The sequence below is a fragment of the Neovison vison genome, chromosome 1 (assembly GCF_020171115.1).
Source record: "Neovison vison isolate M4711 chromosome 1, ASM_NN_V1, whole genome shotgun sequence".
NCBI classification, from domain to species: domain Eukaryota; kingdom Metazoa; phylum Chordata; class Mammalia; order Carnivora; family Mustelidae; genus Neogale; species Neogale vison.
In genome coordinates, this window is record NC_058091.1 from 93,140,374 (window position 1) to 93,153,016 (window position 12,643).

At 44.2% G+C, this 12,643-nt stretch overlaps 1 protein-coding gene across 6 annotated transcripts in view; it reads right to left on the minus strand.

The window, feature by feature from the left end:
• Window positions 1–1,034: 1,034 nt before the first annotated feature.
• The window catches only part of ADGRF5 (adhesion G protein-coupled receptor F5), a 98,081-nt gene continuing 86,472 nt past the window's right edge, over window positions 1,035–12,643 (minus strand). For 5 of the 6 annotated variants that reach the window (XM_044252387.1, XM_044252360.1, XM_044252377.1 and 2 more), the window contains 5 exons: window positions 9,260–10,654; window positions 7,979–8,020; window positions 7,830–7,889; window positions 7,120–7,204; window positions 1,035–4,656 (listed from right to left, as the gene is read on the minus strand). In XM_044252387.1, the coding sequence (XP_044108322.1) occupies window positions 4,577–4,656; window positions 7,120–7,204; window positions 7,830–7,889; window positions 7,979–8,020; window positions 9,260–10,654 (1,662 nt within the window). In that variant the 3' untranslated portion in view covers window positions 1,035–4,576. Of the gene's footprint in view, window positions 4,657–5,305; window positions 5,373–7,119; window positions 7,205–7,829; window positions 7,890–7,978; window positions 8,021–9,259; window positions 10,655–12,643 lie in introns of all 6 variants that reach the window. The other variant, XM_044252369.1, reaches the window with a different exon arrangement.

A 12,643-nucleotide genomic window follows, 5' to 3' on the forward strand; every position in this document is an offset into this window, starting at 1 on the left:
TCTGATGAAATATCCTGTGTAGTCCTCTCCGATTCACTGTGGACAGGACCTGCAACCACGTCACTCCCAGGACTAGAATATATTATATGGCAAAGGTGAAGGAATCTGCTGATGTAATCAAGGCCCCTGAATCACCTGAATCATCCAGGGTGATTATCCTGGGTGGGCCTGACCCAATCAGGTGGGTCCTTTAAAAGAAAGTTTAGGATAAGAAACTGAAGAAGTCAGAGATTCAAAGCAGCACAGAATTTCTGCTGCTGAATCTAAAAAAAGCAAAGAACAACATTGTAGAGAAGGCCACATGGCAGGGGATGGCAGGGGATGGCCTCTAGATGCTGAGCACCTCTGTCCTCTACCTCCAAAGAACGGACTTTTGCCCGACAACCAATGAGCTCGGATGGGGATCTCAGGTTTCAGATGAATCCACAACTGCCAGCCCGAGTTCCACCTTGCCAGACCCTGAGCAGAGGACCCAGTGAAGCCATGCACAGACTTCTGATCCCCCAGAAACCATGCAATCATAAATGGGTGCTGTTTAACGCCTCTAAGTTTTGCGGAAACATGTTACGCAGCAATAGAATATGAAAACAGGAAATATGGACCCACGTTGCAGAAAGAATCTGTGGCAAGCAGAGCTCACAGGGCTCTGTTTTCAGCCGTCCATGAAAATTCCAACCAAGCCATACACAAATGTTAGAACACATATCTGTTTATTTGTTTCCCGGACAGTTAGGTCCTGAAAGTGTTGCTTCAAGGTCCCTCCTTTCAACCCCCTGTAACCTTCCAGGCTTCACGTGGTGCACGGGAGTGTGGATGGCGGGAGGAAAGATGTTGGCGCTGTCAACCAAGTGAGCTCAGCTGGAAGCTTCTGGTTCCCCTGCCCTCACTACCTCCCCACTATGCCTGGAGAATGGAAGCAGCCATTCACTGTTTAAAGAATGCAGTTAAATGCTGGTTGGATTTCTGGTAGGGAAGCCTGGAACAGCAGCACCGGCCTCGTTACAGAGCAGACAATTTATATAAAGAAAGCTTCATGAGATCTCACTAGATATTTTATTGTTATAAGCATGGACAGGACACATAGCTGTACGCTGGTGTACTATGATGACATGATTTCATATCCCAAGTCACACTTTTAGAAATCTATAGCCTCTCATTCCAAAGCTAACATCTGTCAAATGATGAGACACTATTTTCGTAGACATTAAAAAAAAAAATACATAAGAAAGATAACATCCATTGTAAGCCCCTTCTTTATTTTGGGCACTCAGGGAAGCAGACTTCCATTGGCTTGGGTCATGGCTCTCTTTGGGGTGCACAATTTCTGTCTGACATCACCTTCATGTGCCACAGATCAAATGCTTTCCCTCTACACGGGATTTTTGGGACTGTGCTGGTTTCCTTTTGTCTTCTCCAATGGTTGTGACTTTCTTCTCTCACCTCAGAATAACTCCCTCCCCTGGGTCTACACTGACAGTCACTATGCTCGTTCTCATCCCCATATCACTTATTATTATAATTATTTTTTACCTTCCTTACACTGATCTTTCTGAAGTTCTTTTACACAAATGACAAAAGACTAGAATTTTCCAGTATTTCTTAATTTCTGACCTTAGCAACTTATATTCTGAAAACCCCATGGGTCTTATTTATCTCTTTTTCCATCTATAAGAAATGGGGGGGGAGGATGGCAGACACAACTCCTTCAGGACATGATGTGTCACACTGGACTTAACAATATTCCCAGAGAATATTTCAATAGCTCAGATAGTTAGTTGCTCCTTTGTGAACGCTCTCACCTCACATCCTCTGAAGCATTAGAACAGACCCCTTTGCAAGAAACTGACTTAATAGAAGGCCTTTTAATGCAAGTTAAGTTTTGGCCACTGACAGGTCAGGCACATGGGGAAGCACTGAGCACTTTGCAAGCAGGGCAGACCATATATCTCACTTTGTACCACCATCAGAGCTGACATTCCTTCCTCCTCTTCCTCAGAAATCTGCTGCTAAAATCCTTGCAGTCATTGTTGATGGAGAACTTGTGAACACAGGACCAGGCAGGGCTCCTGCTTTCACAGACCTCACAGACTCACGAATGGCTCTCTTTTCACAATATTGAATTCTATTGTTTCTTTTAGGATATTCTTGGCCAACAGCAGTGGTTAAACTCTCTTGCAGTTGAGCAAGTACATCTCTAAGTTTTTGTTTTCATGGGTTTTCTGGAATTTCGATCTGGTGTGGTGGCTTGAAAGCTAGAAACCACGTGCACACATGTGTGTGTGTGTGTGCACGCACGTGTGCTGGGGGTAAGGAAACGTGCCTCAGTAAATGGACGTGGGCAAAGGGCCAAACCACATCCTATGAATGCTGCGAAGGTTCCTGCCATTATAGAGGTTCCTTCACAACACAATGATTCCCAAAGGATCCCTACTGTCATGGCTGGAAGGTCAGTGCTTCTTGTCCCATTGTCATCTTGGAGCTCCTTCTGAAGGCTCCGCTTTCTTTGGCCTATCGTGTCACGATGGCCAGGCTCACACACTGTACTATATAACCTTGCCTCCGTTATCCTTGAGATCACTCCAGGAACCATATTGGTCAAAGCCATTCTCTCTCAAACCTCTAATTCTCATCCCATTGATCCTCCAACCTAGCCTCCGGCTCTGTCACCTCGGTCTGATTTCTGCCCCAAGCTGACCATCCCTGGAGAATTTTATAGCTTCATCATTTCCTTTGTGACCATTTCCAGGCAAACGTGGGAGTAGATGTCTACATCATTGGTGAATGTGTCAAAATGAGCAGCTCATTTACTTGAAACACTATTCAGACTTCTATCTGCCCCACCTGCTTCTCTCCGTGAGGAAAAGAGAGGCAGAAGTAGAATTTAAAATAAAAAATAAAAAGAAGAAATGTTAAAGAGTTAAAATGTTACAAGAAAACTCCTTCAAAACTCAATGAACAAAAGGTTGCTACATCGCAGCCTCTTCTGTCCACCTTCCTGATGGTTGGTTCCCTGCTGGTTCTCAGTCCTTACGAAGACCACACGGCCCACATTCCCTGAGTAGCCCCATATTTTTATTCCATTTCACTGTGTCTCTGGGATCAGACTTCAATTTGGAATGTATGGTTGCGTGGCTACAGCACATGCTTAACTTTAATATGGGTAATATTTTAATAAATATTTATATTTTTATGAAATGTACACACCACCAGCAACACACACACACACTTGCACGTAATTCAAAGACAGCCAAATCCTCAGGGAAAGCTCCACCATCTACTCATCAAGGTCAAGTGTCATTGGGAGCCTAGAGTAGCCAACTATAACATTTCATTTCAGAGGATTTCCAAGTGGTTGGAATGAACACAAATTAGACAATACAAAACTCTTACCGTATATTGGTCTTGGAACTTAAGGACTGAAAGAGCTAATACATGGGGGGCTAGACCACACACCAAGGGCCTCTAAATCCACAGTAGCAACAACAATGATAAACAATGCCATAAGATTATGAAAATCTATCCTATGATGCACAGAGAAGTACCTGGTTAAAGCTGTTAAATGCAATATACAACTGTTGCGATCTGTTTCCAGTGCAATATATCACATTTAGATCACCATATGTCACATTTGGCAAGTGATGGATATAAAAAAATATATATTTTTTGCCTTCAGAAAGTGGAACAAACCAAAAGGTAAGGCTTTTCTGATAAATGGTAGAAAATGTAACTAGCAGTTGGATCTGCTTGGATCTGGTGAAGCGTGGCTATCCCATTTCCTCTGCTTGCTCCCTGTCCTGAGCTCCAACCTTCACATGCACCAGCATATGTCTGTGTGCGTTTAACATCAGGAGAATTACATCTTCTTCCATGCATTTCTTGTCAATATTATTATCCACTTGCAAGCGTGCTGATGTTACAATTTCCTCCCAATCTCTTCCCACTGCCTTTAAAAATTTTTTTTCTGATGTAGCTAAGAAAATATCAAGAAAATACCAAACTTTCTCCATGATTTATTTCAGTTTCTGTTTTTGAGCCATTTTTGTATTCTCCATGTTGCAGTATCAGAATGATTATGTTAACATGGAAATTTAAAAAAATGTGGTTCTTATTCTTTTTCTCTATTTTTTCTTTTTTCCTGTGTCCTTCCTTCTTTCCTTCCTTCCTTCTGAGAGTTCACTGAAGTATTTCCTAGGTACTAGCCTTGTGCTTATTATTTGAATCAAAGCTTATTTTTGTGCCCAACGTATGACAAGGAAAAATGTCTCTTTGAAATTCTATTTTACAATACAGGGAGGTTGGGCCTCAGGGGTTTTGAGTCTCACTTAAATACTGTACACATTTAGTATCACACAAGTGGTGGGGATGGGGCAGCAAATAAACGTAGCAATTACATTTAGTCTGTCTTTAGGAAAGAAAGCTTCTTTTCCCTAATGAGAGAGTCTCTTCAGCATCTTCTCCAGAAAGCCTGGGGAGGAAACATTTTACCCATGGCTTTGAAAAGATTTTTTTTTTTTTTTTTTCCTGAGCATATCCACTGTCCTTTAAAGAAGTCACACATGGGTCGATTTTCCTGTTCTTAGTTGAGCAAGGAGTAAGCACTGGATGTGTTTTCCAGGGATGAGCTGCTTGTCTCTGGGGTGGAAACATTGTATGTTCCTGAAAAACAGAGCAGCAGCTCAGGCTTAAGTGCAAGACTTCATGATCACGGTGGCATGCACCTTTCCCGATGTGGCCCGAGGGGAGCTCTCGCTTGAGAGCCAGGTAGGCTCTGCCATACCTGGAAACAAACCCATGTCCACCCCCTTCCCAGGACCCAGAAGGGCCAGAGAACAAACAGCCGTTGTTCTCAAGCATGCGTGGCAGCCGACAAGACAAGCACTAACTACTTCCGATCAAACCAGCAGCCAGGTTTCTACAGGACAGGGAGAATGTGAACATGGGCAGCCCTCCACATGCCACCACATGCACGGGCCTGGGGACATCAAGTGAGGGAAGCTCCCTGGTCCCCTTGGGTGGGCATGACTTGGGGAGGCTCCTGGGAAGGGTCCAAGGGCTGAGCTGGAAGGGGAGGGGAAGGGGAGGGGACGAAAGGCAGAAAAGGAAAGAAAGTAGCAAATTAAAGGAGAAGAAAAAGCAGGATCAGGAAAGAAGTGGAGGTCAGGGGCTACTAACAAAAGTGCAGCGGGGTGGTGGGGGCAGCCATGGAGCAATCACACATGGGCTGGCATCAGCAGGAGGCAGGGACTGAGCATGGCCAAGTGGGGTTGGGGTGCTGGGTGAGGAAGGGACACGGTGCCCACCCTACCATCAGATTGGTGAGCTGCCACTGCTAACAAGGTTTCCATCACTGCCTGGGGGGCCCCTTGGGGCTGCTGACAACATAAACCAAAGTTATAGTGATTATGGGCTCCTCAAGCAGGCCAACACGGAGCTGCATGAATGCCCCTGGAGAGGACATCCAATGGAAGAGACTGGGAATCTCAGGCCCTGGGACTTCAGGAACACAGCCTGAACTCCAACTTTGATCAGACCAATTCAGAAAAAAAGAACACATTTTGGGGGGCCTCAGATTGCATAATTCTGATTCAGTAAACTCATTCTGTAGGGTTTTCACTTGGATGTAAATGGTCGGCATGTTCCAGTGACAGTGTCGGCCAAGTGCCATGGTGGTCCTCTACCCTTGAAGGTCGGATCATTTCACAGCAGGCCTAATCACTGACGTTCAACATCAAAAGGAAAGCCCCTCCACTCTCATGAGTAATGCATCAAACCGAAGCCCCAAACACCAAGTCCTCTGGAGTTCTAGCAATTGATAGGCATTCTCTGAATTTGATTTTTTTTAAGATTTTATTCATTTATTTGGCAGAGAGAGAAGGATCACAAGTAGGCGGAGAGGCAGGCAGAGAGAGAGGGGGAAGCAGGCTCCCCGCTGAGCAGAGACCCTGATACAGGGCTCAATCCCAGGACCCTAAAATCATGACCTGAGCTAAAGGCAGAGGCTTATTAACCCACTGAGCCATCCGGGTGCCCCTGAATTTGATTTTACAGGAAAAGCCTTAGTCTGGAATATTGACACATTTCTAGGTTCTGCCTTTATGAGACCAGTTCATTTTCAAGAAGCTGGAAGCAATTCTGGTACTTAGTTTCCTGGAGGTAGGGGAATGGTGGACAGAGGTTTCAATTTCCCAGCATAGCTGAGACCCAAAGTCATTAACATTATTGATTTTATACGGCCAAGGTAGGGATTGAGCTGTGCATGTTTCTAATAGAATAGGAGTGACTACAATTTGGGTGATTCCTCCTGCATTTATGCACAGTTTTGTAAACATCAATGTGTACAACAAGCACACTCCAAAAAAGAAAAAAGAAAGAAAGAAAGAAAAAAGAAAGAAAGAAAAAGGAAAGGAAAACAAAAAGGGGGAAAGGAGCCCACAGCATGTGATCCTATAGTAGACCTTTTTAAATCTATTTTTTGCTACACCCGAGTCCATAAACATGACCTTCCTATTTCTATTTAACAGGAATAGCAAAGAGGGTGCCTGGGTGGCTCAGTCTGCCTTTGGCTTGGGTCATGATCCCAGGGTCCTGCATCTGGCTCCCTGCTCAGCGGGAAGCCTGTTTCTCCCTCTGCACCACCTCTTCCTGCCCCTCCTTCCCCTCTTCTTGTACACTCTCTTTCTTTTTCTCTGTCTCTTGCAAAAATAAATAAATAAAATCTTAAAAAAAAAAAAAGGCATGAATAGCAAAGAACTCCATGTTTGACAAGACCAGCAACTTACAATTCTCATTTTTGTAGTTGATGGAGTTTTGACAGACAGCTCTCCGCAGGCTTGTCAAGATTCTCCAAATTTTATCCTCAAGTTATTATTAGCTGCCCACTGAAGTTATCCTTAAGTTATTATTAGCTGCCCTCTGTACCAGCCTCCTGGTGGTTTGGGAATATGTAAGCAAGTTCCTGTATTTAACCTCTGCGCCCAAATGAGGCTGTTGGTGATTGTCATAAAGTGGGGAGTGGGAAGGTAGGGGTAGGGGTATGAGATTCCCCATCAGGGCAAATTTGTTTGAGTCAACCCAGAGTAAGTAAGTGCTCTAGGGAGTGACCTAGAGGTCACTACATACCTGTTTTACCAAACAAATTGTTAAATCTTCTTGATATGGGAGAACTCATAGAAAATACTGGTGTCGATGAACCTAGGGATGTTGACTAAAAAAGAGAAGAAAGACAGTTACAAAGCAAATGTTAAACCAAAGCTCTGCTTTATCTCTAGGATGTTTCATTTGCTGCCCACTAGTGGTCATTGTCTGCATCTCTCATTCCCATGAAAAAGCCTGGACGAACGTTGAATTTCTACTTCAAACAAATCAAGCAGAAAAGCCACTTGGAAATACTGGACTCTCATCAGATTTAGGAAAATAACTTTCAAATGCATGTTTTGCTGTTTGATAGGGTTTGGTGTCCTCTGACATGTGACGACAGTCAAATACGTTTGAGTGCAATGGTTACTTTCCAAGATGAATTACGGAAAATATACTCGTCGCTATTCTTTACATTGTGTTCTCTAGTGCCTTAAATTTCCCCAGAAGATTTCTTCTCAGTGAATTTTGATTTTCAACCTCCAATTGGTATTTTTTTTTTCTTCCTCCAATTGGTATTATCTGTGCTATCCGATTCCTACTAAAAGATGTGGGACAGCAAGCATCTTAATGGTAGTTCTGTGGCTGACTTGAATAGGCAGAATCAAGTCCAAAGCAAAAACAGCGTAATAATCTATGCTAAACCTGGGTGTGGAGAGAGAGGTTTTCAAAAGTCTCTAAAAGGAAAGACTAACCTTTGAGTGCTGTGAAGACCATCTTGACAGTGAAAACTTCTTTAACAAGGTTTCCTGGACCTACCATTGTTTAAAAGAAGCCATCGTGAGTTCAATATGCCACAAGTACTTTGACTTTTCTAGAAGCATGAAACGGTTATAGTTCTTACCTTCTGATCCCAGAGGCATCCAAAGAGTAAAATGAATAATCCCTGAAAAAAAAAAAAAAAGAATTGGGAAGAAGGATATTTTAATCATAGCCTATTGTCCAGCAAAATAGGAAGTATTGTTAGCATTGAATCTCTACTACCTCTTTCCACAGCTGTATTTATGGAATGACTCCAGTGGATAGTAATGTTAAAAGGGATGTAGTAGGTCCACACCAGGGGACCTTAAATGTTACCGTGTGAGAAGGATATTATTCTATTTCCTTATCCCTGCCTCCTTGTGGACTGGAGGGCTTGCTGTTTGGGCAGCTGAATACACCTCTTCTATTTGCAGTAGTGTTCACGTCATTATGATGCAGACCTGAGGCCTCGGGTAAAATAACCGGTCCCTTCTAGTCAGGCCATGCTGTACACTTCATTAGACATGAGCCTTATAGTTTGAAACCAGACCTAGGAGCAGAGGTTAGGTCTTGTGCGGCTTTGGCAAGAGCATCTGGGACCATGTCTGTTTTGCCTCCTCGCCAGCTCATGAGAGCCCACGCTTACCCCCCACCTGGTGGTTGAATCACAGTTAAGCATTCCTTCCTTGCTGCCTGTACCTTTGCTAAAGCTCTTCTAACAACGTGGCTTGTATATAGTTTATGTACTGCAAGAGAGCAAAGGGTCTGTCTTTTTCATTTTAGTATAATAGAGCAGAACGTCTACCTTACGTGGGGCATTCGTTCTCTCATTCTTCAGCAAATGTTTCTAGAGAACATACTATATGGCACCTGACATTCATGTTATTTGCCAGATGGTTATCGAGCACCTACACTGTACCACTAGGTAATATTAGGGATAAAGTGATAAGGAAGACAGATGCTATCCCTGACTTCACAAAGATAGTGCTCATTTAATGCTTGTGGAAATTAAGTGGAGAAATGACTTGTTTTAATAGTGGCATTTTCATTTAGGAGATAATAAGTGGCATCGTGATAATGTTGGGTAAATAGAAAAATCCTGTGTAGGGAAGGGACTTTCCTCCTACTTGTATTATTAGGGCTTTTCAAAGTAAGTCATGCGTATGGCTAAATTATAATGCAGGTGATAAGAGGTATAAGGTTCCATGGGAGCAGAGGAATGGGTCCCTTCTATCTCACTGGGTTCTTGTAATTCCCCCTCTTTAGGGCTAGGGCCTCCTCTGGACTAAAATCCTTCCCCATTCCTACCCCTGTTTGTGTTTCTATCATTAATTTGTCCCACCGGTTCAGATACTTCCTGAGAGCCCTGCCCTGCAGAACTTACCTGAAAGGCATTGAGGAGCGTAAATATAATATGGAACACAGCATTGCTTCCTTGGAACACAGTGGCAAGACCAAAACCCCAGGTGAGCCCCAAGAGTGGTGTGAGGACCCCGATGCTCTTGCTGATCTGAAACAGGCTACTCTTCTCCTGCTTGCTTGGCTTGTCTCCAATGGAAGGTCTCAGGATTTTGGAGATGACCACAACTGTGATGGTCATGTTCACTACCACGATGATCAGTGCTGGGATGACGAAGGCCAGCAGGGCCTTGGTATCCTCCCAGTTGAGCCAGCAAGCATTCTTCCTGGTGTAGACTTCTTGGGGCTGGGTAGCCCCCACCGTGATGACTGAGATGACAAGAGGGCAGCCATAGCCGAGAGAAAATGCAATAGTCTTCTGAATGGACTTGCTTGTGTCGTGCAGGATGAAAACCAGGCGGTAGAAGAGCATGAGGCCCAGAGTCAGCATCCAGAAAAAGACACTGAGGTAGAAGAAGTGGATGAAGAAGGTGGCAGCCACACAGGCTGTGTTGTTGAGAGGATAAAAATGATCGTGGATGGCAGCGGCCACAATGAACCAAATGTCGGCCACCAGAAGGGAGGCAGCAATGTTCACGATGCAGACGTGGCGCATATAGGATGTCCGATTCTTGGTCACTGATTTCCACACCACGGCTTCCACCACTAGACATGCTGCTAAGCTCAAGATGGAAAAGCACAACCCAATGTAGGAGATGATATCCAGTAGTATTTCCAGGAGGGAACCAGGGTATGGAGAGTCGGGGGACATGAGGATGGAGAATGACGTCAGGTGGTCACAGATGCAGGAGACACTGTCCCCATCAACTCGTCTCACTTCACACCCACTACTATCCCACCCCCCTGTGTGGTTGGCGAGGCTGAAATTCCAGAAGACACATTGTGGTTCCCCACCCGAAGGGTTGATGTTCTTAAAAGTCATTGAAATCTGGAATGGCATGGTTATATTGTGGCTAACTGTGGTTGTCATCACTAAGCTGTTCGCAACATTCTTTCCTTGACTGTCCTGGGTGAGGATGGTTTTGAGAGTTGGGAAAGCCACAGTGACAACAGACGAACCCCACGGCAGGCTTCCCAGCTCACACTTTTCAATGGCCACGTTGCCCCAGAGGTCTGAGTCTGAGAAAACAAAGCTCTGTTTGTAGGGTTTTGGATGGCCAGGTTTTATTATCATGCTCCTCATCTGCACATTCGTTTGGTTGATGGACAAAAAAGTGCTATCTTCAGACCATAATGCTCGGGAAAATCTTTCTACTGAATCCAGAAGCTGTGAGCTCTGGTTGGTCGGTTGACGTTGGGACACCTTCCAGGTACTCAACATGGGCTTGCTGAGGATGGTGTTAACCGTAGAGAGAATGTTCTGTAATTGACATGACATGGGGTCAAACCAACCAAATTCTTTCAATCACAAAAGAGAAAAAATAACATCTCTTTGGAAGCTGGTTGTGTGATAACAGGTGAGAGGAAAAGATAAGAGAAAAATGAGGCATCGCAGGCAGTGGGGCTCTGTGTCCCTCCTTTTTTTTTTTTTTCTTTTTTTTAAAGATTTTATTCATTTCTTTGACAGACAGAGATCACAAGTAGGCAGAGAGGCAGGTAGAGAGAGAGGAAGAGAAGCAGGATCCCCGCTGAGCAGAGAGCCTGATGCGGGGCTCAATCCCAGGACCCTGAAATCATGACCTGAGCTGAAGGCAGAGGCTTTAACCCACTGAGCCACCCAGGCGCCCATGTGTCCCTCCTTCTTAAGGCAGGGAATTAGCAGAGGGTGCATCCCCAAGGCTGGGAGACCTCTTTAATCATTTACCAAGTACCACCCCCCATTACCCACTAAGGCCAATTCAGCAGACTGGTAGAGATATGTATTCACTGTTTTATATTATCTTAAATCTCAAGCCTGTAGAGAGTGATATTTTCTCAATAAGGGTGAAGTTGTTTCAAAAGACCCTCTCCAAAGCTGAATGCTAAACTGCTGGCAAAGGCATCATTCCTTTTTTTTTTTTTTTTTGCTAAATAATTTTTATCTTTTCTCCCATCAACTTGGGCTTGTCATTTTCCATTTGGGCTTTCTCTTAATCTCTCAATATAATCTCTTTGCCCCCCTTTGCCTTGTTCTGCTCAATCTGAAACTATGAGCCTTGTAGTTTGTTGGATGTTGGTGCCCAGAAGAACATGTCCTAATACCCAGACCCTGTGGATGTGACCTTATTTGGGGAAAGGGTCTTTGTAGATGTGATTAAATTAAGGATCTTGAGAGGAAATTATCCCAGATTACCTAGGTGGGCTCTAATTCCAATGTCAAGAATTCTTATGAGGGACAGAAGAGGAGAAGATAAATGGAGACGAGGAGGTCCCATTAAGACAGAGAGGATGGCCTGAGGCAGCTACAAGCCAATGAGTGCTGGAGCTACACAGAACTGGAAGAGACAGAGAAAGTCTTTCCTGGAGTCTTTCCTGGTACATTCCATTGAATGGAACATGGCCTGGCAGACACCTTGATTTCAGACTTTTAGCTTTGAGAACTATGACAGAATCAGTTTCTGTCATGGTAAGCCACCCAGTGGGTGGCACTCATTTACCCTTGCCATAGGAGGTCCACATCAACTCTTTGGACCCTTGCTTCCCAAGCTCTTGCCAGGTACTTCTGGCTGTGTTTGGCCACTGGGAAGCACTGGCAGGAGATGGGAAGATAGGAGAAGGAAGAAGTTGAAATATATTTTCCTATGACCCACTGTAGTCACCCCTTCTCCCCTCTACACACATACTGTCTTCTGTACATCTTCGGTGATAGTTCTGTTGCTCCCGCTAGTGATCCCTCCTCCTCCACTTTAGGTGCACTCTTTCCTTTCCTTTCCCCGTTAGGCCTCAGGGTACTACTGGTTTCTATTTTTTTTTTTTTTTTTAAATTCCCGGATTGACCTCTGAAAGTATCCTTTCATTAAAGTCTCATCATTTGAACTCTTCATTTGAATTCTGGGTGACTCCTCTCAGAACCCTGATTGCCTCAAGTTCATGTTTAGTTCTAGACCACTGAGAATTCCATCCATTCCAACCATTCCATTGTACATATTCTGAAAACCTTTCCCTCCTGGTTTTCTTAGAAAGCAGATAATTATCCATTCTATTTTAATGAGGAAACTGAGATGCAGATTCACTAAAGAAATCTTTTGATCTCCAAATGAATACTAGAACCCCCCCCCGTGACCCTAAAAACCATAGCTGACAAAACACAAAGCATACTCTGTGACCCAAAAATCCAGAGTACTGTTCTGGCGAAGACAAAGAAGGAGCTGTAATGGCGACAAGTTGCGTTTCTTGACCAGAAGTCCCAAGGGGTGAAGAGGGGACCCAA